This window comes from Pithys albifrons, chromosome 1 (assembly GCF_047495875.1).
Source record: "Pithys albifrons albifrons isolate INPA30051 chromosome 1, PitAlb_v1, whole genome shotgun sequence".
Classification (NCBI taxonomy): Eukaryota; Metazoa; Chordata; class Aves; order Passeriformes; family Thamnophilidae; genus Pithys; species Pithys albifrons.
The window spans coordinates 70,989,766-71,016,564 of record NC_092458.1 but is presented as its reverse complement, the minus strand read 5'-3'; the positions used below and the strand labels follow the sequence as shown (position 1 = coordinate 71,016,564).

The 26,799-nt window shown below is 42.4% G+C and overlaps 1 protein-coding gene across 5 annotated transcripts in view; it reads right to left on the bottom strand.

Moving 5' to 3' along the window:
• LOC139671576 (protein O-glucosyltransferase 3-like) overlaps window positions 1–24,821 on the bottom strand; it is a 53,677-nt gene extending 28,856 nt beyond the window's left edge. Inside the window, exons 1-4 of one of the 5 annotated variants that reach the window (XM_071554634.1) lie at window positions 24,516–24,821; window positions 7,777–7,934; window positions 4,569–4,713; window positions 11–59 (exon numbers count right to left, since the gene is read on the bottom strand). In XM_071554634.1, coding sequence (XP_071410735.1) covers window positions 11–59; window positions 4,569–4,713; window positions 7,777–7,934; window positions 24,516–24,646 — 483 coding nt within the window. In that variant the 5' untranslated portion in view covers window positions 24,647–24,821. Of the gene's footprint in view, window positions 1–10; window positions 60–2,648; window positions 4,524–4,568; window positions 4,714–7,776; window positions 7,935–24,515 lie in introns of those variants that run through there. The other 4 variants (XM_071554644.1, XM_071554654.1, XM_071554692.1 and 1 more) reach the window with 4 other exon arrangements.
• Between the last annotated feature and the right edge of the window lie 1,978 nt (window positions 24,822–26,799).

The following is a 26,799-nucleotide window of genomic DNA, read 5'->3' as shown; positions in this document are numbered from 1 at the left end:
AGCTACTTACCGTTGCCATTTCTTCCACTTTTGAGGATGGGTGAGCAGAACTGTCATATCTGTAGGCAGGAGGATGTAAATGTTGGCTTTCAAAAGGAACGTGACGTAATTTTATCGCGTAGTAAATATCCAGCAGTTTCTCGTTTTAACAACTAGTGAGAAGCAGCTGAAGAAAACCTGCTCTATGAAGAATTCATCCTTCTCTTCCAGCCCCTCCCACAAAATCCTGCTCAAAAAGAAATGCTGAGAAAATGTACCATTCAGTTTGGCCTTGTCAGCTTGCAAAAGTCACAGCTGCACAGCCAGAAATGAACTCAGCCTACTGACATCTGAATGGCTGCAACAGCAATAAAGTAGTTGTTTCAATCCAGCATTATGATAAGATAGCATTATTTCTTTTTCCAAACAACAATAATTTAGTAGGCGCTACTCATAGGTGGAGTTATATAGTTGTAAACCTGTAAGTAGTTTGCATCTGCAATTCTGTTGTTTTTCTCTTTCTTTTCGCCCTGCTCAGATGCAGAACTGTGCATTGTCCCCGCAAAGGAGAAGAGACAGAAAGCAGATGGTTTTTGGTGTGAACTTTGGAACTTGTTGCTACTTACCCAAACCAGCCTTTATTTACCAATTTTTAACACATGGTCGAAGGCTTGTCTGCTGTGTATATAAGGTATATAAGACTGCAAAAGCTTGGCAGAGAACTGGCTAGAGCATCTGTGAGTAATGCAGTGGTTAGAACAAGACAAGAAGCCCTAAATATAAAAAGTACTCTGTTCTACAGCATGACTTGAAGACATACAAATACCAAATAAACAAAAGAAAGAACAGGACTTGACTTCACCAAGTCTGTTTAAGTCTGCAGATCCTTATTTTACAACTAACAAACGCTTCAAAAGCCCTGAAGGAAATGTTGCTCAGCCTGCGCTTATTGCCAGTTCTTCCTTGTCTCAGAAACAGTTTTTTCCCAGGAAGTTAATTCTTGAGAGAAAGTGAAGCAGGGAAAGATGGTTCTGCTCAGTCCTGTTTGTCTCAAAGTCTTTTTGAATGACCTTGTTCTTATGCTCTTAAAATCTTCTTGTGCCCCGGTAGACTACTTTATTGAGCTTCAACAGCAAGTATAAACCGGCTTGTTGGCAAGTTCTTTGTGGCCCAGCCTTTCCTCCTGAAGTGCTTTGTCATTTGTTTGCAATGTGCTTGCAGGCAGGGAAGAACAGTTGAAAGGTGCAATTTGTTTTTGCTTCTGTAATTGTGAACTGTAAAACCTGGATACCTCTCTGACATGGGGTCCAACTGAAAGCAAACAAACCTGTTGACTTCAGTGGGCTTAGGGTCTGGGGAGACAGTCTGAATCTGAAATTCCTAACTTTTCCTTCTAGCACTGAATAAGAACAGCCATTAATTCAGTGTGTTACCTCTCCCTGTGAATGAAGTTTACAGAACCAGAACTCAGAGATGTATGTAGCTCTTTCTTTAATCTTTAATCTTAAATGAAGTTCTATATGTTTTAATGCTTCTACAACAAATTAAGAATGAAACTTATGTTTAAGAGTTTTTACAGTGATTTCCTGCAAACCAAGTTCATTCAAATCCCATGGCTTAGTGAGTTACCTTAATTTTCCTTATATGCATAACAAAAATGTAAAAGCTTTGTTAGAAGCTTTCTTCTTCAGCTTTACTGTGCAAAGCCTTTATACAGCTCTCCCCACTTGTGTTGTGTTAATTGCTCCTTGCAATGAAGTTACATGAAGTAGACATGTCAGTTAGAAATGCCTTATGATAGTCTAGGCAAAAATTAAATTTTCATTTGCACCTCTGGCACTATTATAAATTAATCTCTGTCTTTGTTGTCACTGTTGTTTCAGAAGTAACTGGTCATTGCATCCTGCTTTATTTTTCTCCCTGTTAACTTATACGCACAAAGTTATTTTAATCTTTTCCCTATGGCAACCCCTCCAATTCCCAAACTTCCTCATTTTTTCTGAAATGCTCTTTTTTACCATTTCAAAACTAAAGTTTTTCTTATTTCCAGAGAAATGTTTTTTAATTTCAGGAAAAGTAATTCAGTTTCTTTTTTTAGTTAAGGATATTTGGCAATGTTTACATTATTTTGTACATACATGCATGGAAATATTGTCTATTACTCACAAACAGAAGTTGTTAAATTAATGTTCAAATTCAAAAATATTTGCCAACAGAAAAATACTACTCACTATGGAAAACAAGAAATTGTAATTTATACTTTTCCACTTCTATACATACTTGTCTTTTTAATGACAACCAAGTGTAAGATTAAAAGTAAAAGAAAATGTACACTAGTGGTAACAATAATAAAAAATCCATGAATTAAAATCTGCTGCAATTTAATATTTTCACTTAAGCACCTGTCTTCCCTGGGCTACCTCCAAGTTGTTTAATATCAGTGTAATCTGTTTTCTTCTATACTATTCTTATCAGTACTATACAAGAAGTCAACCAAACAACATACTCGTAACTCACATATGCTGAAGACACAATTAAACAGCATTTTGTTTCCAGGATGAATCACACTTACATATCAGAAAATAAATACGGATGAATTCAAGAATACCAAACACCTTTGAATCAAAAGTCATCGACCATTTCACTGCCTTTGGACTACAGTTACAAACCTTTTATGAGCATCTTCTGTGTCTCCATGTAAGTACACTCTTTCTTGCAGCATCCATTATTTACTCTCACAGTAAAACACCACCACAGCTGACAAAACTCTGTCTCCGGTACAGAAAGGACCCTCTAACCAGCCATTAATACTTAGCCATTTAAAAGCTTCTGCCAGTTAGGCTTACTTACAGGATTTACAGCGCCGCGTCCTATTGTATTTCACTAGCACTCCAAAGTAACTCTGCCTGGTGAGAGGCAGATTATTTCAGTGCTTTGCCTATGCATAAAGCAAACCACATGCCACGGCAACACCTAAAAGAGGGTGGGGGAAGTTTCCGACAGGGAGGCGTGACTAGAAAATGTAGCAATCAGCTCAGTTACACGTCAGGATTGACTTGTTTATTTTTCAAGTTGTTCTTGGTCAGAAATCAAAGGCATTTGAGCCTGAGATATGACAGATTTTCTGTGGAAAAGCCAGACAAAAGCTGATCTAATGAGTAGGCACAGTTTGTGTTTTTTGCCTTCTCAGTTTAAGAAATCTTTCAGTGCTTAGATTCTACAGCAAAGACTGGACCTTCATGTGTGCATTGCCTACTTTACTGTGCACCAGGATAAAGCACCTTGAAATCTGACTCTCAGTTACACAAGTGCCCCTTTATTCTGCAGGGAGGGCTGGGGCCCAGTTGGTGTGTCCCATCACAAGGGGCATTATGTGTCACAAGGAAGAGGAAGGAGCAGATGATGTGTATGGAGCAGTATTAAAACTGCGATTTTTTTTCCTGTGCTGTATTGTTATGTAAAAGAACTGTTACCAGCGAACATCCACAAAGGCAGCCTCATAGCCTCTATTAAAACCTCACCTTAAATCTCCTGCTTTGATACAAACACTCCATAATGGCAAGCTGCTGTGTTACAAAACCTACATATCAGACTAATCAGTTTCTTTAGAAGCATGCATTCCCTGTCATTGTTTATTACATCTGTTCCTTGTGTTAGTATCACGTCACCTGGGAGCCCCAGGCATTGACCAGAATACCAGCCTGAGACTCACAGAGTGAAAAAGCAGTTCTTTATACCAAAGATCTTGCACCTTCATGCTTAAGATTTCGCAGCACTGCACAGTGCACCTCTACCTACAATTGCCAGTCTCAAGACACAAAAATAGTAAGACTTCATTCAGATGTTGCAGACATACAGAACCATGCAGGCCAAAAGTTATGAGAGAACAGTCAGCCTAAGTAGCCTGACTGTAGCTTACCCCTGACCCGGTTCCCTCTGAACAGCAGCTTTCACCCTGTGGTTGGCAAAGGAGAAGGATGCTCTTGAAACGGCAGCTCCAGAGCTGCATATGAGACCATCTTTGACCCAGATCCAGCTGAAACCAAAGCACTGACGAAGCACAGGAGACAAAAGCGCTGAGAGCTGCCCTGTTAGCCTGGCTGGACCTAAAGCTGCAGGCCTGCCTCTAACTGCCTCTGGGCTAGAAATGGTGGGAACCGATGCAGCAGAGCTGCCTGGGGCCAGTACTCTCTGCAATGTCTCGGGAAAACTATACTTTCCTATGTATCACAGCCACAGGGCAGCAGATCCCCATGTGCCTTACACATTGTCCTCTTGAGAGGGAACTGAATAGGATGGAGCCACTGCTAAGCCTAGGGGCTATCATATACTTCACACTGTTAAGCAAAACTTGAGCAAAATAGATTTAGCCATGAGACTTTCCCTATTACTTGCTACTTAGTCCTCATTTGTCAGAAACAAAACAGATAATCTCTCATTACATGACAAAGTAAAATCCCAGTCTTCTCAGTGAGGTGAAAGGCAGGAGACTAGAAAAAGTAATTTCACAAAGTTTTCTAAGCAAAACACAAAACAATTAACAGAGTTTTTTAAAGCTGGAAATAATGTATGTTCTGATAATAGCTCACCGTGGTTGCTTCTGAGTCTGGGTTTTCCTCGATTTTCTAAAGGAAGCAAGCCAAGCAAAAGGTGATCTGAACCCCAGAAAAGAAGCTGAAGTGTTCTTTTGTGCTTGAGGATTTGTGCGGGATGACATTTTTAATTCTTTATGATCTAAAAACATGATAAAAACCAGATTTATTTCTTACTAAACACAGTATTAAACTATACATAAATGTTATGTTTTCATAAACAATTTTCTTTTGCTTACCTTTTATGCCAGGAAAATCCAGTTTTATAGACATTTTGGGAGAGACTATGTGACATGCTGGTTTATTCAAACCCCTCTCACCCAAACCCATCTATTTATTCCAACTGTTATTTAGGTGCTTTCAGTTTTCTAAGAAAACTACATTAAAACTGAAAAGTTTTTAGTGCTGGTTTTTACTGGGATAGGTAATTTTTTCCATAGTAACTTGCATGGGACTATGTTCTGGATTTGTGCTGGGAACAGTGTTGATAATTCATGGATATTTTCATTCCTCTTGAGCAGGGCTTACACAGTCAAGGCCTTTATGCTTCTTGCACCACCCCACCATAGAGTAGGCTCAGGGTGCACAAGGAGTTGGAAGGGGACACACCTGGGACAGTTGACCCCAACTGACATTCCAGACCATATGGCATAATGCTCAGCATATAAATCTGAGGGGAGAAGAAAGAAGGGAGGACACTCAGAGTGATGGTGTTTGTCCTTCCAAGTAACTATTGTGTGTGATGGATCCCTGCTTTCCTGGGGATCACTGAACATCTGCCAGCCCACAGGAATCAGTGAATTAATTCTTTGGCTTGTTTTGCTCATGTGCATGGATTTTGCTTTACCTGTTAAACTGTCTTAATTGATGACTTCTCTCACTTTCAGGCTGCCACCCATTCTGAAGCGGGGGTGGGTGCAGGAGTGAGGGAGCGAGCAGCTGGGTGGTGCTTAGTTGCTGGCTGGGGTTAAACCATGACAGTCCTTTATGATGGCCAGTGTGGGGCTCGAAGGATTTGAGAGATTTCAATGGGATGTGCTAGACTGCAGTTACAGCTATTCTTGCTGTTTAGCTATTGCCAGGCTCCCGTGCTTGCCACAGGGCTCCCTTGCCTGACTGTGTATTAGAGCTTGTTAGTGGAATGGTAATGTCCCATGGTGTACCTCTCAAGGGATTGCGGCCCAAGAGTAAGTCCATACTGGAGAAGCTACACCTAAAAGCATCTGTGGCTGCTGGACAACCTCAAAGCATGTAGCCATGGGCAAGACCACGACGGAGCAGGTACTCCCCTGCAGGGACTGCAGCCAGGGGTAAGGCCATTTTGGCGGAGGTCTGTCTCTGAAGTCATTGTGGCCTATGGAGGAGGTCTTGCTGGAAAAAGTGCACCTGAAATGGACTTAGGCAGTGGATAAGTCCAGCCACTTGAAGCAGGTATACCCTTGAGGGACTAGAGTATGTGGGTAAGTCCAAGCCAGAGCAGGGGCAAGGGGAAGAGTTAAGTGCAATGCGAAACCAGATGGTCTGGTCTAAAGGTGGTCTGTCTTCGGGGTGGAGATGGTAATGAAAACACCTTTAGATTGTTGTAAGCCAAGATCTGAGTTGTGTGTTATGGGAATTACAATAGCAGGACCCCCTTGTTACTAGCCAGGCTGGGAGCAGGGAGGGGAGTTCTTTGCAATGTTAAAGCCTATAACCTGGCCCAAAGGTACCAGGGGTGGAGACTGTAAGCCCATGATTTGAGCTGCATATTATAGGAATTACTATCAGCGGGAACCACCCAAACCAGTGCAGGACAAGCCTTGCAAGGAGCAGTGCAAGTGCAGCAGTGACCCAGCCTGAGCTGGCTTTGGCGCCCAGTAACGCCATGCAACACACCACCTCTCCTGTCCTGAGCAACCATCACAACTGATGGAGCCCAAAGTCATGGACTAAATTAACTCAGTGGACATTTTATGGGTGTTTGTGGACATTTTATGGACATTTTACAGATGTTTTACAGGGGTGGTCCATAGACTAAGGGAATGATACCTGTGTATAATATCAAATGATGGGAAGGCATCAGGGTGGATAATGAGGATGTATTAGATAGTGTAGGACCTGGGCATGATGTAAATGGCATGGAATAAGGAGTAGAGAATGTGCTGGCTTTGTCTGGGATAGGTAATTTTTTCCATAGTTGCTTGCATGGGGCTGTGTTCTGGATTTGTGCTGAGAACAGTGTTGATAATCCAGGGATGTTTTCATTACTTAAAAGCAAGGCTTTCACAGAGCCAAGGCCTTTTCTGCCCAAAGAGTGGCCAGGGGTTGCACAAGGAGTTGGAAGGGGACACAGCTGGGACAGCTGAGCCCAGCTGATTCAAGGGATATTCCAGACCATATGGTGTTATGCTCAGCAAAAATCTGGAGGAAGAAGAAGGAAGTGAGACACATTCAGCATGATGTCATTTGTCTCCTCAAGTCACCATTACATGTGATGGAGCCCTGCTTTCCTGGAGATGGCTGATCAACTGCCTAGCCATGGAGAGTGGTGAATGAATTCCTTGCTTTGCTTTGCCTATGTGCATGGCTTTTGCTTTACCTATTCAATTGTCTTTATCTCAATCCACTTTCAGCCTTCCAATTCTCTCCCCCATCCCACTGTGGGGGAGTAAGTGAGCAGCTGTGTAGTGCTTAACTGCCAGCTGGGGATAAATCACAATATTTTTGTACAAAGTAAACATCACTGCTTTGACTGGGAAAGCATCACTGTAGTTACTATAATTACACAAACTTCATCTTTATTAAGAAAGAAATTTTTCCAGTGAGGACAACTAATTACTGAAACAGCCTCCCCAGGGATGTGATGGAGTCCCCATCACTGGAGGTTTACAGTATGTGATTGCAAAGGGTTCTAAATAATCTCATCCAGGATCCTTTTCCAACCTGATGACCTTCAGATGTCCTTCTAACCTGGGCTATACTGTGATTCTGACTATGGCATAACAGTATCAGGCATTTTCTGTTGTGACTCCCAGCTGTGATTTTAACAGAATCTGCTTGAAGAAACATAGTAATTTTGAAAACATATCTTTGGTAAAACTATGGTATGAGAAGAAACTCAATGCAGTTTCAGAAACTTGCTGGCTATTACACTCTGAAATGCTATAAGACATTGGTTTGGTGACTGTTATTATATAGATAAGAAAATGGAAAAAATGCAACTCACTGATATTTTTGCTCTTCCTTAGCTGATGCTCTAATGGTGGTTTTAACATTCTATTGACATCAATGTAATTCTGAAATTTTTTCCTTTTTATTTCTTCAAACCATTCTCCAGTCACTCCCTGCAGTCCTTTTTCAGACTTCTTTCTCTTCAGAAGTTTGCTGGAAAGGGAAAAAATATTTTAAGCATTTTAAATATTTACAGGCACATCATTAGGAACTCTACCTGTTGTCAATTTAAACATTTACAGTATATTTCTACATACAATGACTTTTTAAAAGATACAGTGGGACATGATATGTTCACAGCAATCACATAAAAGTTTTTGTGACAGCATAGTTCTCCAGCCTAACAAGTAAGACTATGTGACCAGGTTATGGGGATGAACTCATATGCTTGAATTATTCTCTGCCTTGAAGAAGTGCATCCTTTTTCCTTGCAAAAATAAGGTAATAATTTGTAAGCATTGTAAAACTAATTGAAAGTTCAGCCAATAATCAAATTAGAATAAGTAACACCCTAACAAAGCAATTTTTGAAATGTTTATTCACTCATTTAAGAAGCAGTAAAAATATTATTTTTATTTTCAAGAGAAAGATCACTGACGCCCTGACAGTGAGGTGTCCACTACACATTTTTTGTGCAAAGAACAATAAATTGTGAATTCAGCTAACAGATATTCATGCAATGTGTTGAACAAGTTTATCACATTTTCCTCTTTCCTTGCTGCATAGTGATTCTGCCTGTGCTTAATATGTATGGGGCAACTAACAATGAGTATTAATGTTCTGCCACACTGAGGTGAAGTCTGCACAGGCTACACACCTGTGGCTGCAGCTATAGAAGTTATTTAGTAGTAAGTTCAGGTTTTAGACCAAGAGGTCAGGGGAATGAATTGTTCAGCTGGACATAAAAGAATAAGGTTCAGTTGCAAAGGTGTGGGAATAGTGCAGTGGACATGCAAAGTTACTTGTTTTCAAATTACATTAGATAAGTGCCTAAAGTATAGATGCAAATGCAGCAAATCCACACCCCAACTGACTCTGACAGCAACGAAACAAGATTTTGTGCACAGCCTGGAGATGTAATACCAGTGCTTGAGCAAGGCTTTCCTGTACATCTGCCTCCTTAATCTGTGGAAAAACCCATATCCAGGAGTACAGATGTTCTCAGAGTAATAAGTTATTTCAGTTATCAATTTAACTAAAAAGTTGTATTATCTAAGAGAACACTACCTCACAAAATATACTTCAAATTAAATAGCTAGACTGGAAATGGGTTTATTTTGCTCTGGAATTTATACATAGTACATTGTCCGTACTAGACTGTTCATCTGGTGGCATCTGATGAGGAGGAAGGCTGGAGGGAGATGTTTTGGGAAAATGAGTATTTCCCTTGAAGAAGATTACACAGCTACATGTATTAGCCTTTCCAAATAAACTTATTAGAAAGGCAAAAATGTTAATTATCGCAGATATTAGCGCACTATGGGAGTGACTAAACACTATAAATGCATTCTGCAGCTTGGAATGCAGCCTAGCAGTGATGTGGAACAGGAGGGGATGAACAATGTGCTCTCAGGAGCCAACTTCATGACCTCACTCCCCCGGCCCTACCAGTGAGGAGTGAGAGCACACAGAGCCAGGCAGGAGGCACTTGGGGAGCGGCTGCAGCCACAGCGCCCGCCCAGAGAGCAAGGCCACGGCAGGGCTGCTGGAGACCCCAGATGGAGATAGACCACCTGTTACAATCCATCCCAAGGACTTCCAGAACCCAGCAGGGACGGCGCTCGCAGGAGACACACGAGATCTGCGCTCCCGGGGCAGCCGGCGGGGCCCCGGCGCCTCCCCGCGGCTGCATCCAGGGGCACACGGTGCATCCCGCAGGATGGAGATACAACCACCTCTCTTCTCCACGATCAGGCATCCCAGGGACTAGGAAAACATAAACCCCCCACACTTACTCTAACATCGACCCTATGAGGCATTGCACGAACGTGCCTTGCACTGAGAAATCTATGGAAAGTCTTGCATGAACACTGACTTTAATGTTTAAACGCTTAAAGTCTTTACGAGTACGTGCTTGGCATTATCTGTACTCATTATCTGTGAATGTACTGGTTTGGAATTGTGCTGTCAGCCCCAGGTCACAAAATAAATCCTTTAAACTGCTTGTGCATATTTATATTTATGCATACACGCAGGCCCATATATTGAGCATACATACTTATTTCAGCAACGAATAATATTAATATGATACACATTATGTAATTGCAATATTGCATGACTATTAAGTATTTCTCCTTCATGATGACTCCCAGCCAAACCACATCATTTCCCTACATACCTGCTCTGTCAAGTTTATGTGCCCCCTCATGATACTAATGAACCGCAGTTGTGAGCCAGAAGGAAAGCCCATCTCAAGGAACAATTACAGCAGGAGATGGTATCTGCAGTCAGGATTGCAATGAACTTGCCTCTGAGGCAGCGCTATTGTTACTCGGATTACCAATTATATATTGAGAGACTGCTCCGTAGGAGTGTCAAAACACCTACTGCCCTCTAAACCAAATATAGCAATCCTGCTTCTCTGTCTGCTCCATCCAGCCTTCCTCCTCATTTGTCTGCAGCCACGTTTGGACACTTGAGGCCACTTCCTCTTGAGAGGAGACAACACTGTGACTGGGAAAAGTCTCTGTAAACTGTTGTAGGATTAAGGGCAAGTCCATTCCCAGGATAACTTTCAGGAGACTGCTTCACAAACCAGAGCAGGCAGCAATCCTAAATGACCTCACAGGCTACACCTCATTACCTTTTCTCATCTATTATCCTACACAGCATCTAAACTAATGAATCACTCAGGAGCAATTTCTTTACACTGTTTTTAAAAACATCTCTTCCTTATTGGTACAAGGATGTCCTAGAATTTCTTACAGACATCTCCAGGGAAAAGTTAACCTAAATGTTTCTGTGTACTAGACTTTCATGTGGGTTACCATAAATATTGTCAATAGACATGTAGCCTTCCCTGCCACTTCCTGTTAGGATCATGAGGAGCTTAATTGCTACTCTAAGAGGAAAGCTATTTTCTTTACCATCTTCATCCTGAATACAAAGCAGAAGACAGAGATATGCAAGGTAGTAGAAACTGGGTTGCCAAATAGGACATCTGGGGACACCTCTGCTGCTTGCAGGGGACAAAGGACTCAATCCCACTTTTGCCAAAGCAGAAATTATGATTCCTCTTGATTTCAGCAGAGCAGCACTTGGCCCTAAAGGACTCTTAACCACACACATCACACAAGAGAACAGATACACAGCAACCACAGAGCACAAGGAATTACACCAGGTGAAGAACAAGCAGATCCAATTTGTTCATTGGATCAAAGCTCTCAGTGTCTGAAAAGACAAGCCTGAAAGCATTGCAGATAAAAACAATGTTGAAAGCATTATATAAAACATACAGCAGAGCAGATAACCTGCAAAAAAAGTTACCCAAACCAAGCTTTTCTTTTTATTCTGTTTATATTTCTTACTCTGTCAGCAAGGAAAGGCCAGAGATGTTAAAATATAGTACCTGAATAATCTGTTATTTCCTAATGTTTTTACATCAACTTATCCCCCCTCCCACTGCTTTATACATTTATGTTGTACTGGGGAACTGTGCAACTCCATCACTTCTATGACCTACTTTTCTAGAAAAGTCAGGCTGTTGTCACAGCCATGGGTAGCTCTAAACCATGTATGCAAGAATGTTTTCTTACTTATAGTTCCTTTTAATTTTCTGAAAATAATTTAAATACATACTTTCAAGGTGTCATATTTGGGAAAAAGGGGGAAAAGAAGTATTACTGGCAATGGCAAAAACTACCACAGCTGAAGTAATTTGAAAAAAATTTGATCTGTTATTTCCTAGAAACATAGAATAGCAATAACAACAACATTCTGGTTACCAAGGTGCCAGAAAAGGTCCTGTGGCAGGTTAATCCTACCAGGAAGAAAAATAACGAGATAGAGTCAACATACTCTTTCCTACCACCTCTGACACACAATAGGTCTGTTTTCTAAGGCAATCTTTATTCTTAGTAGCTGGTGTATTTTGACTCACATTAAAGCATCTTTTGTTTATTTTTCTGACATACTTCTGTCTGTTTGGCTAATGAAAATGAACAAAGTCAGCCTCGTTATTACATGTAAAACATTATGCAGAAGTAGGTGAATCACAGAGGAAAACTGACTCCCATGTTTTGGTTGCACATACTACAAGACAATGTAAAAAGATCTAACTGAAAATGCACTTATTTGATGCTTTGATATTTGTAAAATGAAGCATTTCTGCAGTAATTATCTGAAGAATCAAGATCTTCCCTATTTTGATGAACAAAACCTGTTGGAATAATGCTCGTATCTAGCCTGCTGGATCTTTGCCAATCAAGCACTCAAATTTAATTTTTTCTTCTCCTGAAATAGTAGTTTTCTATTTAAGTCTTCATCTTTCCATTGTTTTTGTTATTGTGTATTTATTTTATAATGCCCATGAACCCACTAAGTTGCCATAAGCTGTATTTCTCTGAGTATGTGAGCAATAGAACTAAAGCTGTGTATGGGCAAAGAAGATGTGCCACAACAATGAAGAACAAAGAGTGTATTGGCTCATTGTTTGTTACTGACCATGATCCAAACACCAATTAATGTAATGGAAGGGCACTTTCACTATCGTGAAAAGGCATCAGGTCAGAGTGTGGGAGGGAGAGTCACCTAGTGGTGATACCTCTGGATGGAAAGAAGTAACTGGAAGTGCCAAGAAAGATTAACCTGAAGGACAGGACAAACACTTCACAGCCCAGCACTGAACTGCATGTTTTCAATGCCATTTTGATTACTGCATCAAGTTGGCAGCTCACAACTATCCCAAAATACTTAGATTCTGAAAATGTGCAAAACCAGAGATGGAAGTTGGAAGAAAGTGAGAAGTTAATTAATCTTCTCTAGTTTTTCCTCCTAGACTGTATATTTAGTAGACAGAAGTACTTAAAACACAAAGATACAACTTCTGCCCATGATACCCTTTCAAGTAACTACGTAAAATAGATGGCTGGAAACTGTAAATATGATTTTGCCCTCAGAACACTTTTCTGACAATAGATATTAGACTCACACATTAAGTCCTGCTGTGTGTGTCAGAGATACACTCAGGGAATAAATTAGTTAAAGCCAGAACAGCTTTTCTGCCGTTATTGAAGTTCCATCTTATCTGCCCATGGGGAAAACCCTTCCATTTTCACCTTTTTTCTTTTTAATTAAAAGTAGGAAAAAGTCACACATCTGACATTATTACAGTACCTTTATTGAGCAAATTTATTCTTTTAAATTAAAGCTGATTAGCTGCTTTGAGATAGTCTAATACAGTGGCAATGTGTACATTCATTACACACAATCCACATAGAAGCGAGACTATCAGCATGCTTGAAACATTTTCATCCGTCTCCCACTGTGGGTTGAATGCTTCTTTCTACTCTGTAAGTCACAATGTCTTTTGTGTCTACAAGTCTTTAACTTAAGTGCTCTCTGTACAGTGGCCAAGAGTTACCTCATTTTTTTCCCCCAAAGCATTAACTTCTCATATTAAACTATATGAAATAAATACACCACACGTGACTTACACTAGCTGCTGTTTTCCTTTCCCTTTGAAGCTTTTGTCTGCTTCCCTGAGCAAGAGCACAGAATGATGCTTTCCTTTGAAACAGAGAAGTAGGAAATGTTGTAAAGGTAAGTATGAATTTAATTTTCATGCTGACCACATAACTCCTCTGCTCCGGCAGCTCAGGAGTCAGAAGTTCTCAGTTACAGCTCTGAAATCAGAAGCTCAATGGCTATCTTCATGAAGTCTAAGTTTTGAAAGTAGAGAGCACTGAAAACTGGTATCACGAGAGCTGAAGGCAATTAATCACCCATCTCAAGCTGTAACAATGCCTCAAAATTTTACAAGTAACATGAAACTATTTCTTAGCAGATACCTTGTGTTTACAAGGACAACATGGTTTGGACCCTGCTGGAACAAGTAGAAAAGGCTCTAAGTGTGTATCCTTTGGAGTTATACATACTTAGACTATGAAAGCTTTAAGTCCTTTGGGCTGCTGGACAATAAAAGTGAATGAGGTAGAATACTCAGTATATTCTGTGATTCTGTGGATACTGCTAATAATGCCACAACTGTTGGTGACTCTCCAGCTCTGCCATTCCTTCTACACTGTGTGCAAAACAGGGGAAAACACTATGAGAATGTTTTAGAGACGAGGACAGAGAGGTATAGATGGCAAATGACAGTGAAAGAAAAGAATGTTACTTTATTATACTGTCAATACTTGCAAGCTACCTGCCAATATTATAGGGTAATAACAAAACAAATTCATGATGCAACGGAAAGAAGGGCTACCTGTCATTTTAAAGTGTGTCACATAGCTTCTGAATGGTAGTAGTTTAATATCTCTAATGACATTACTTCTTTAAGAGGTGTTTCCATTAGCATTAACATATGCTAATAGAGGTAATGTATATAATTCTTCATGTAAAAATTCTGGTTTGTTTGCAGGGATAGATGCAGTCTCAATCCAAAACCACTGCCTGACAGGAGCAAGTTTTGAGCTCTTGAATTTCTGTCCTGGAAATCTTACATAGGAATGCAGATGTATACCATGTGTGCCACATGATGGGTTGAAAGGCTGAGGATCAGGTCTCTTAGTAAAGCTGAAGCTAATGATTAACAGCAGATGTATTTACTCTTCCAGGGTAGAGCTGCTAGCTGATTGTGAGATCTTTTATAAATATTATTAGCATGCAAAGAAACATTATAAATATTGTTGGCATGCAAGAATTTACAGCTCAGCCATGTATTATAAATTTAACTGCCTTACAAAGACATAAAATGCAGATGCTATTTCTCATGTTATTGTAGACTTCCTTTAAGGAAAGCCTTTCCTAGGGAACAACATAAGAAGAAAAACAAGAAATAAGGCACAGGCAAGGTAAGAACTCTGAATGAGGGGAATTGGTTTCAGATTAAGATCAATGTCTCACTTCTACAACCAAGTTTGTGTATGACAGCCCTTGGATCTGGACAAAGCTCTAAAACTGAGGCTCCAAACAGGATTAGACATTAGTTTGTACAGAGTTAAGCTTGAAGCCTAGGGCTCTCAAAACACACCTTTGTAATCTCAGATAATTGTGCAGAGTCTCACACTGAGCTGAGTTTACAATTCTGGACAACAGAAGTAAGACAGGTCAGGGTGTACATGCACACAGTTTATGTGTTACTGTAATACTACAAAAGCCTCATTTACATTGCTTTAAATTAAGGAAAGAGGTCACAAGAATTAATGTAAGCTTTAAATGTTGACACAGTGGATGTTTTTCATCTGGAAATGTAATCCTTATATACTTGTATATAATACATGGATCCTCTGCTATAGTAGCTTAGAATCTCACAATTTATCACAACTCTTCCATTGGAAATAGAAATATTATAGCAGAATCATACTTTAAAATACAATATTTACATGCATATAATTTTATATATAATATAAATATATATTTAACAATATACAAGTCTAAAATGGAGGAATAAACAGACTGCAGAGCACCCCAGCCACACTGCTACAGCTTTCGGCACTCAGATCCCTGCATCTAAAAACCCAAACACATGGCAACCAGAAGTACTGCAGCTCCTTGATTATGCCAACCACAAGGTATACTGTATCTACTTTATGTGCAATAAAGTGTAAAAAGATTGCACTTTTCATCAATTACTCCTAACTTCTGTTTTGTGGGTTTGATGTGTTTGGTCACAATTAATATGGTACCAGTACATGGATCTATTTATTTCTGAGGCAAAACTAAGAAAAAGAATTTAGTTTCTGGTAGGAGTTTAAAATGCAGGCATTTAAATAGCTTATTACACTTAACAGTGTTAATACAATAATTTAACTGCAAAGAAGGATTAGAAATATATTTCATGTGAGCATTTAGAGGCACAAATTCTCAGGAAAAAGTCCCATTTTTCCATACCTGCTTTAATGAATTTTTGCATGAAATATGTAAGAAGTGAAATTTTTCAGACTGTAAGCTCTGAGGAATTAAGCAATTTTTCAATTTAAAACAAGTGCAGAAAAGACCAAACTGAGGTCAGTCCTTAGTTTATATAGTCCTGTGTTAAATTTGTGAAACAGAAAAGAGTCTCTGTGCCCAAAGTTCAAAACTCCATTGGGCGAAAGTTCGCTTGACTTGAAAACTGGATACAGAGAGCAGAAAGATTGTAAAGGATGATTAAACTCAGTATACAAAAAACACTGAAAAAACCCTACACTTTAAAGAAGAAAAGGAGGCAGACACATAGCAACACTTTTTAAAACGCCATCAAAACAGTGTCTAATAGAAACCAAGCTGAAGTCTTAACATACAGCCCAAGTAGCTTTGCTCTCAGCCATTAGCCAGGCCTCACTGAGAGCCACATCTACAGGAGGTGCAGGTGCTGCGTGACAGAGGGACACGAGAATTGGATGTACCTCGGGGACCAAATCCAGCAAAACTCCAGCACCTTGGGCTTCACCACAGAAAGCATGTGCAGTAGTCTTTGACAGGGCTACACGACATACGTACCCTGAGCACACCACCAGAGCACAGATGTGCCAGTACAGGTGGGGAGTTATCCAGCCACTCTGAACACAAATCAAACACGTTTCTGTGCCACACTTTCCTGACTTACTGGCATAACCAATACATTATTTCTGAAATACACGCAAGGACTTGAAGGTGTTGGGACACAGACAGTATATAGAAGCTGTCAGCAAGAGAAACTGATACTCATTCCTTTCCTCACAGCAGTGACAAGCAGTGCATGTTACACTTCAGTGGCATCACCTTCCAGAGGCCCAGGGACTCTGCCACACATGCCACTGGTGTTAGAAACAACTTTCAATAAACATACATAAGAAAACTGAGCTAAAGCAAATGTGACCATACTTTGCTGATGTTTTCAGCACTTCAGACAGTTCTCTTCCCCAGGCACCTCCATGACTCTCTGCTTGCTTAGTGTGCAAAGTTGTCATCTTCCACCTAATGGCCATTTCCAATACCCACTAATGTCAATTATTAATTTAACTTCCACACTTGAATTGTGGAGGAAACAGATGGTGTTGAGAACACAGAGACATTACTATTGGTAGGTCAAAAATGGGAAGTGCACAGACTTCTACAAGGTGCATGAATCTTTAACTGGGTCACAGCTCCATGGAAAAACCAAACAAAATTGAACTGTTCTGCATTAGTTATTCCAGAATAACTCCCTGTATTGACTGTCTACTCAGCAGTTAATGCTTGCTGGTACTGCTGTGTCTGACCTACTTAATTTTGAAGCCTGTTCAACCTATGCAATAGACAAATTTGACAATTAATTCGACTTTCATGCTTAAGCTTGGACTTAGAAAGTGTCTACCCATGGGCTTAAAAGTAAGCCTTGGCTTAAATCTCATCAGTTTCAATGGTATCTTATTTTTGGCAGCACTAGTGACATCAGAAAGTGGGCTAGATAATAGTAACAGTAATAATCTTTGTGATTTTAATTTGTACACTGTTTTGTCACTTGAAAATGCAAACTTTAGTCTTAATAGCCTGAAAACCCTGGCACAAGGTGTCTGTTTGAATGAGCATGGATCAAAGTGTCCTATGTCCTTCCTGATCTTGTGAGTTTGGCTGCCAGGTCCCTGGAGCAACTAAGGAAAAACAGAGCTGGTGGCCTTGGGAAAAGTGTCACAAAAAGTGCCACAGTTCTCAGCAAGGGTGAGGCCTTCTGTCCCTGGAAGTTGCTTTTAAATTGAGGCTGTCCCACTGGGCCTTGCCCCAGTTCCATTCCCAGATGCATCCCCAGGTCTGCCTGTGCATGGCTACTGCCTTGAGCCCTGAGCTGACATCCCACCCCTGGCCTGACCAGCCATCATAGGGCCATGGCTGACCCTGGGCACTGCCACCAAACCTGACCCTGATGTGACTTCACAGCCTGGCCATGTCCCTGTGCCATCACCATTGGGCTGGGGCAGACCTGGGTGTCCTCCCCAGGCCTGCCCCCGACCCTGGCTTTGACTCAGCCCCCAGCCTGGCCATGGCCCTGCCATGCCACCACAGTGACCAGCTGGGGCTGCCCGTCTGGCAAGTCCCTGTCCTGCCAGCCTTGTGGGGAGCCACTGTGGGGAGCCACCATGGCCCCAGTAACCTGAAAAAGAAGAAATACACTCAGTGCACTATAGACAGGATCTTTGAAATGTCACACAACTCAGAAGGTGCTCCTGGGTGTCCTTCCACCACCACAGACACCATAGAAGCTCCCTGCTCTCAAACACAAAGAAGAGCAAAGCTTTGGAGAAAAGGATCAACACTGAAATTAGTTCACTATGACAGGACAAGACCAACAAGCTGGCACAGTGCTGATCTGTACCCTGCTCTGTAGATGTAAAACTGGAGTTATACCACAGATTTTGGTCTACCTAGCGCAGATGGACCGGGCTAAACACCAACAGAGAAAAAGGCACATGCTGCACCCACCTGCCCCTGGCCATTTCTATCTGCTCTTCCTTACTCCATGTGAAGCCCCAGTTCCTCCAAACCTCACCACAATACAGGACTATTAAAAAACACAATGAGGAAAAACTTGATACACAACTTAACTAACTGCATTTGGTTACAGTATCCCCACTCCAACAAGGGAAGTCCCAAAATGGGATTATTTATGACAGTAATTGTTTACCAAACCGAGTAAAGGTTTTCAAATCAGTCTTCCCTGCTGTTTTTGCTTCTATTTGCACTTCCTTAGCATAATAGCACTTCAGGGCTTCAAGGACCTGTTTTCCTAAGTGTTGACAAACCACGAAACATGCCAGTGGCACAGTATCAGTGGTAAGTAATAACAGTATCTCCTCCACAAACACGACACAATAGAACACTTGCGCCCTGAAACATTCCCGGGTGGAGTATCTCTTATGAAAGAATTTCTTTATTAATGCTTTGTTCAGGGAGGGAACTCCAGTGGAACAACAATATTCCCAAGTAGTGCTGCTATCCTGGTATCCTGCCTGCTCTCCTCCCATGCAGCTCATGTATTTTGGAGTTGATTCTAAAAATTCTTTGTAATTAGGAGGAGTTTGGTCGCAAAGTTAGATCTCTATCACTCAATAACTTTCTCTGTCTCCAAGAGGGTAAAGAGGACTACTTTTGTGACTATGACAAAATAAAGGCTGCAATGGCAGACCCCTCAAACTGTAAGCAAGACAATATAATTGAACCACCAACTATAAACATGCTTACATACATACAAAGCTGAGTATGTCTGCACTTCTGCAACAAATGCCTTCCCAAGGTTATGAGGATAGAAAAAGGTGAAAAAATACATTTCCCATGCAGTGTTTTATTCACACCTTCTACTGTCAGAACCGTAAGAGCAAATGTCAACCAAAAGAATACAGTAAGGAATTACTTGCAATAAATGAACTCAGCAAATGATCTGCTGTGAGGCAGGAAGAACAGTTGTGTTTCTGTAACAAACAACTACATCCAAATTATTTATTGCAGAGACTTGTTTAGAACAGTCTAAGGAGGGGATTCATCTTTCCCACAAGAATCATATGTTGTTAATGGGTCATCAACAGTGAAGAAGCAGTGAGTGGTGCTGACTGTACCTCTCAATTAATTTCATATGCTTTTCATCTTTAAATTTGAGAATAAATTAAAACAAACTTCAGTTTTGCTGCCATCTAGTCACATTGTCATTTGTAAAATAAATCTACTAAACAAAAATAAAAATGCAAAAACATAAAACAAGTGGAAAAGAGCAAAATAACTTAATGCAAATGGAATAAGTGCTCTTCTCTATCAAAAGCTCCATTACCCTTTCCTCTTTTTTTTCAGTTCCTATTCATAGACAGTGGCCAGTGCCCAAGATATTCTCTAGGCTGGTGATTAATTTTTTGCCATTCTTCCTATTGAAAAAGAGAAAATAGTCCTTACACAATACAGGCATAGTTAGTTTTTGAAACATGATCTAGAAGGTAAACTGCTATTCAGGGAGGTAGGTTCATTTCCCCATTCAGTGGCTCAGTCTCTCAGTTATTTTCAATGTCTCATTTGAAAGTGAAGAGTATTTCCCTCTTTCTTAAGGATTAATACACAAAACCAGCATAAGGCTACTGTATATAGTCATAATAGGAGCATTATATAAAAAAGACAAATCCCCTAAATAAAAGTTATTAAAGAATACAGAGCTGTTATGTCCTTTTAAATTAATTTTCTATTTATCAATGCCTCTTCTTCTGTATCTCCCAACTGTCCATTTTTTGACAACCTGCAAATGTACCAGCTGTTCCCACTGTTCCCATGCCACATCCCTGTACCTGCTGCCTCTTTTAAGTAGCTGGCTCCATGTCTCCTGGATCCTCTCATCTCATCTGCTTTCTCTGGGCCCTGGTGCTGTTCAGTCAGTGCAGGTGCATCTCAAGACCCAGTGCCCAGACATTATGAGGCCTCAGAGCCCCAGAAGTGACTGGAAAGACGGCTGCTTGGGCACTGTCTGTCTCTGCACACTCTGCAGAGGGAGGAGTTGTCTTGGAGATGAAAGGCAGTAACTCCACCTCTGTATCCCATAGCTTCATTCCCCTGTGCTGCTGAGCCTTCCAATAGGAACTGCCAGTTCCTCTGCTACCTGCCAGGCTCTGAAGTGCTGTCCTGAATAGATGGGAAGGAGCCAGCCTCCCTTCACCCCACCCACAGGCTTCTTGGATAAAGGACAGAAAAGTTGTTTTGTGTAGCCTTTGAGACCTGGGGCTCTCTGTGCAAGTATTAGCTGTCAATTCTTTTTTCAAAGCTTAAGAGGATGAGTTGGTTGCACTCTGAAGTCTTGAAACCCTAAGTCAAATAACAACAGGAATATTTTTATGTTGTGATTTTCAGGCCTATTTCATTACATATGGAAAGCTAATCTGTGGCATTAATAACTGTTCCTACAGCAGGCATTCACTGTGTTCTTATGGAAACTGAATTGTTAAGGAGCCATCTGAACATGATAACTGCACTCCGATCCTGCTGTATTCTTCCTTGTCTTCTCCTGGACATCTAACTGTGATTGAAATAATTGTGAGAAGGAACCTCCTTCTCCTCCATCAGTTTCATAAAGCATTACTAAAATAGCAGTTCATGACTTGAGCTGGACTTCTGCCTTAACATTGCCATGACTATTATGGAACAATGCAGGTATATTGATATACAGACCCTAAATTCCATCTGTCTCCCATGCTAACGCTTATGACAAATGAGTTTTTCACCAAATTGGTATTATGAATGAGATGAATTGGATGAACAAAGAATACTGAAGCCAAGTGTTACCCAAGTCCAAAACTAATATCAATTTTTTCTTTTAAATTATTAAATACGTGATTAATAATATTATAAATTATATTCAGTGTATATAGCAATGAACAGCCATGTGAGTTATACCAAAGTTGACTTTTGCTGCTTCTCTGAACTTTTTCCAAGCAAGGAGTCAGGTACGGCTGGTTTGCTGTGGCTGTTCAAAGGTACTGCTAGCAGGAGCCACGAGAGGGCAGTGGAAAGAGAAAACAAGGCAACAAGAGTCCTGTCAATCCTGGAAACCTGCAGCCCAGGGCACATCAGGAGCTCGGCTCCCTGCCAGTGACAAGAACAAATAAAGGTTAAACAGGACACATAGTTCGTTTCTGTGTAAAAGTGAAAGCAATACTGAGAGATCTTCCAGGCCAGGCTTAGAGGTCTGAGGCCTGCCAAGGGAGCCAAGAGAGGACCAACAGTACCCAGAGAATGTGCTGGGGCATCAGGAGGAACAGCACAACGTGGTTTTGAGAATTACACAAATGCACACAGCTGACCACCTAACTCACAGGTTCCCAGTCGACACAAAGGCTACAGAGAGAAAGGGAGATGAGATGGGTTGTATAAAGCAACTAGCCTTTTCCCAGAAAATATCCCCAGTATGTGTTTGATTTCACAAAGGCATGGGCTGGGCTGTCTGGGTGAAGAGAGATACAGTGGTTCTACACAGGTTCCAGTGTAGGTAAGCAATAAGAAGAGAAAAAATACATATGCTTGTCTGGAAACAATTACAACCTTAATATATTTGAAGAGGAATTTGAAAAGGCCAGAATTGCACTGCAATATATTCATATTTATGTGAAAATCAACTCCCCTGAACTATGGTTGCCATGTGTTGGACACAATAACCCTCAGAGAATGCCAGGATTCATCTTCTATTCTTGTTTCATCTTGGAAAATTAACTGGTGCTAACATTTCTCTATATAACAAATGCCGCTTGTAAAATCAGAAAAGTTTGTTCCTGCTTTTTTGATTCCAGAATTATATCTGGGAATGGATTTCAATTTTTCAATGATCTTTTAAGAGACTGGCAGACAGCTGTGTGCTTGTTCATATGACATCGAACAGCACAGACAAGATCAGTGCAGTCACTAGAACCTGATTTGTGGTCTGCCAGGAAATGCTTCGTTCCCTCTGTCAACCCAGTCTAGATCAATCTACACAGGGACCTATATTGTAAATACAGATGGTCACTGAACAAACTTGACTAGTAAGCCCACCGTTTGTTACTGACTTGCTCCCTGGCTCTGCCCAGCTCCAGCTAGCTCTTTCCAAAACCATGCTCAAGAGCAGTTAGAAGGACAACTCACTTTAGTAAATTTGTGCAAAGAAAAGCAGTATTGATGGCATTCTCCTTCCATTGCATAGCATTCCCTACATGCCTCATTTGACTGACAGCATAAATCAAACAGCTTCAAATCAAACTTTGAAAATATCCCAGGAGAGGGCTGCCACAGTGCTCAGACATTATTTTAAAGCTTTTAAATGGAAAAAGATCTACAAATTATCAAAATATTAGTAATAAGAATGACAAGGAGGCAGGCATATGGGAAAAAGAGGAACAAATGTAATTTTGTTTATTGCCTCTGAAGCTCACTGTGGTCACATAAGAACTGCAGGATTTGGCCCTCCAGGGTGATCACTGTTATTACTTTGATTATAGTAGCACCACCACACAGACTGGAACCTGTTTGCTCCTGATTGGAGTCCCCTGGCCTGAAGAGCTTAGACCAGGTAGACAAGTGGAGTGAGAACGAAAGTACTTTTATTAGGCCCAAGAGAGATTAAGAAACTTGCCCAAGGACACATACAAAGCCTTTGACAGATCCAGGGTTTAACCTAGATTTTCAGCATGGCGCCTTGGTCATAAACACTTCACCTCTCTTCTGCTCAATGTGTGAATGCCTCTTTAGCTAAGATTTAAATACACTTCCATCTCAGTAAAGCATCACCAGAAACATCCTCTTATACCATGTTTATGGCAGATGAAAGCCTTGAGTTCAAGAACAGGCCATTACTTTGCAAGATTCTCTATAGCATTAGAAACCTCAATGCATTTGCTCCAGCTTTAGTCTCTCCCAGAGTTTTAAACTTACAAGCTACCCAGCTATGTAATACCCCATATCCAGCAAAATATTCCTCCTTTTTTTTTTTTGGAGGGGGGTCATAATGGGACACATGGAACAGAAGGCAATCAAAAAGAGAAAAGTAGCACCAAATTATGGAAGAAAGAAATTGCCAAACTTAACTTAGTCTGGGTTTGCATGCTGCAGAAGACTTAGACAAGTTTTAGATGTAAGTCAGTGTTGACACACAATGTTTAACCATGTCCATCATAAAAGCCACTTAACTGAAATATAAAATACACAATACAAAAATCCACTTGATGGAAATGTTACTTATTAACATTCTTTCTACACCTTACGAAAGCATTACTTGTGAAAAGTGCCCACTTGCGAATCTGAGAGGACACTGCCTTTCACTTCACAGGTACCAAGTCTCACTTGGGGGAAGAAATTGTAACCTTTAATAATAAACGTCTCATTTCCCAACACAATTTCTGTCAATTCCTCGACCTTTGCTTTCACTATCAACACAAATAGCTTTCATGATTGCTCTCAGGGGAGATACAACCTAGAAGCAAGGTCGAGGTTATTCTGTATCTTCATACGGGAATTGAATGAAGTCACTTGTATGACTTGAGAACAGCCTTTCAGTCAGGTGAGTGCCTGGCTTGGTTTCCAAAAGCTCCCACAATGGGCTCCCGGATCTGCCCGAGAGCCGCCACGTTTTCCTGCAAGGTCCGGCACAACCTCCCCGACGCCGTGGTCTCCCAGTACCGGTGTTTTCGCCCACACCCCCTGCCAGCGGCACAGTGAAGAACAGAAGCGGCCTCCTCCTCCTCCCGGGGGAAGGAGAGGTGCCACGGGAAGCCGCAGCCGTGACTCAGAGCCGTCTCTGTCACAACACGCATTTCCCAAACGTTCCGATGCTCCAGGAGCCCGGACAGGCGGCTCGGGCGGGCTCGCAGCCGCCGGCGCTGGGGAGGCACGGGCGCTGCCCGGTGTCCTGGCAGGACGGCCGCCTCCCTCCGAGATTCCAGCGCTCCCTGCCCCGCTGCCCTGCTGTCCCCGGCGCCCGGGCCGGCGCAGATCCTTCCCGGCGGCGCGGCCCCGCCGCCTCCTGTCCCTCTCTCCCCATGGGGGCGAAGTGGCCGCGGGGCCGCCGCGAATCCCGTTCCGCGTCTCCACCTGCGCGGGCGCGAAGGGCACGGACGGGGCGGGCGCGAAACTCGGTACCTGACTCTCTTCTTCTCTGCCCGCCGGAGCTCCGCGTCCCTCTGCAGCACCTGGAAAATCGCCCTGGCTTCCTCCTCGTTCAGAAAACTGAGATCTGGCCCCTGGGGCTCTGCGGTCATGGCTTTGCTCATGGGCGGGCGGGCGGGCGGAGGCGGGTGGGCAGCGGTGACCCCCGCGGAGCGTGGGGCCACTCCAGCATGGCCGAGCCCGGGAGGACCGTGCACGCCGCCACCCGCGGGACGCGCTTCCCGCTGCTCCGTACCGCCCGCACCGCCCCGGCGCGGGATGGGCAGCGCTCTCCGCAGCGATCGCAGCGCCGTCCGGCGGGGCGGGGAGGGGCGGGGCAGGGCAGGGCACGGCGGGGCGGGGAGCTGGCATCGCTGTCGCGGCAGGAGCCGGAGCCGCCGTCGGAATGGGAGTTGGATTTGCCCCATACATCTGTGCTACAGGACGCTCCGCGTTGAGTCCGGTGTAGCGCTGAGCGCTCGGCTCCCTGTTTGCCTTGGCGCTGCCAGCAGGACACACTCCCTCCCGGGGTTACGGTGCGGTCCCCCCCGCGGAGGTCACGGCGCGGTGCCCGCCGAGCAGCCCGCCACGCGTGTTCCCGGCTCCCCACGGCACCGGAGCGCGGCCCCCGGGGCACTTCGTCGTCCCGCCGCTGCAGAAGAACATGCCCGTATTCTTGTGGAGGGGATACAAAGGGGAAACTTTTCCACGGAAGAAGAACAGTGCAGTGTTTCCTATTTACTCTCCTGTAATGATGCCGTGAATGACCCTTCCCCCCCAAAAAAGGACTTCGAGCCACGTTAGTGTAGGGTAAGATAAAAAGTAAAGGTCCTTTAATAACGCAGGGCCTACAGCCCACAGGAATACAGGATGACATGCATGCGTCTCAGTTCTTGTTTCCATGGCTTTTATAATAAGATCCCTCCAATCATTGCTTTACACATTTCTCAGTTCAGCCCCAGTCCCACCCCTGGTCCAACCCCCTGGAATTGGGTCTGGGGTCGTCCAGACCCTCTGTCTTCATCAACTCTTCTTCCTCAGGCACACAAAGATCTCTTGGAGCTCATCCAATTTTGGCTTTTGGGTCACTCTGACCTATGTTTATGTTTCATTTTGCAGGCCTTCTGATATCCTTCAGCTCTTTACCTTGGAAAGGAGTCTAAACAAGATTAATTAACTAAAGGAATTTGAGCTCCCTGTTCTGGGACAGGGGTAGTGATAGAAAGGCATTAAACTGTTAGAAATATTAACCCTCTAAAAATCTACAACTACTGTGTTCCTAAAATCTACAAAATGTGAAAATCAGAACAAAAACCCTTTTGGCATCATAATATTTCCCCGAAGAAATAGGAGAGAACATAAGTTCTTGACCTGGGTGTTATAATCATGTCTGGGAAGTAATTTCATTCTGATTCCATTCTAAAGGCTCTAATGCAACTCAGCTCTGTGCTGGCGGAAGCACCACAAACCGCCCTGACTCTCCAAAGTGTGTGTCTATCTAGAATGCTACACTAGTTGAATAGTTTGTAAAATGTCTTTTGAAACTTTTCAATCGAAGAAGGGCTTTATTCAGCACCAAACTGCAAACGGAGAAAGAAAATAATGGTGAAAGAAAACGCATTTTTTTTTATGGCAAGGTGGGTCAGTGGAAACCGGCAGGGCAGTGTACATTGGGAGTGGGGCTGAGATGCACGCAGCCACCTTCCCACCCCGCAGCAGGCTGATGTGGGGCTGTGGAAGAATGCTTCCCCACTAGGAAGTTGAGTGGTGCAAGTGGAAATAAAGACCTCAGAGCACAGTGGGAATAACAGGTTGCAGGAGGCTCCTTGTTTGGGTGTATCTTCTGGCATCACTAGCCTGATCCAAAGGGGAACTTAGGTCATTCTTGGTGACCAAACAACAAAAACAAGGCTATGAGACAATTGATGCAAACGCAACAAAAGCTATGAAGAATTATGATGTGGATAGGAAGTGTCTCAGAGAAAAGAGAGTACATTTTTAATAGTGTATAGGTGATGCTTCTAGGTCAAAGCCAAGCATGCTGTTTCTAAATGTGCAAGAGCCACAGCTGTCCCTGGTCCACTAAGATAACTTCTCTCTACGTTAATGTCCTGTCCTCCTCATCCTGTTGTAGTGAGCATAACAGAGTGACAGTTTCAACAGCAGAAACTTGAGTGTATGGAGTTCTCCCGGGGTTCTCTCAGGTGACTTGGACATCACTCCCCCTTTCTCACTGACACATGCAGGATATGGGAAGCAGTTACATCATGCTGGATCT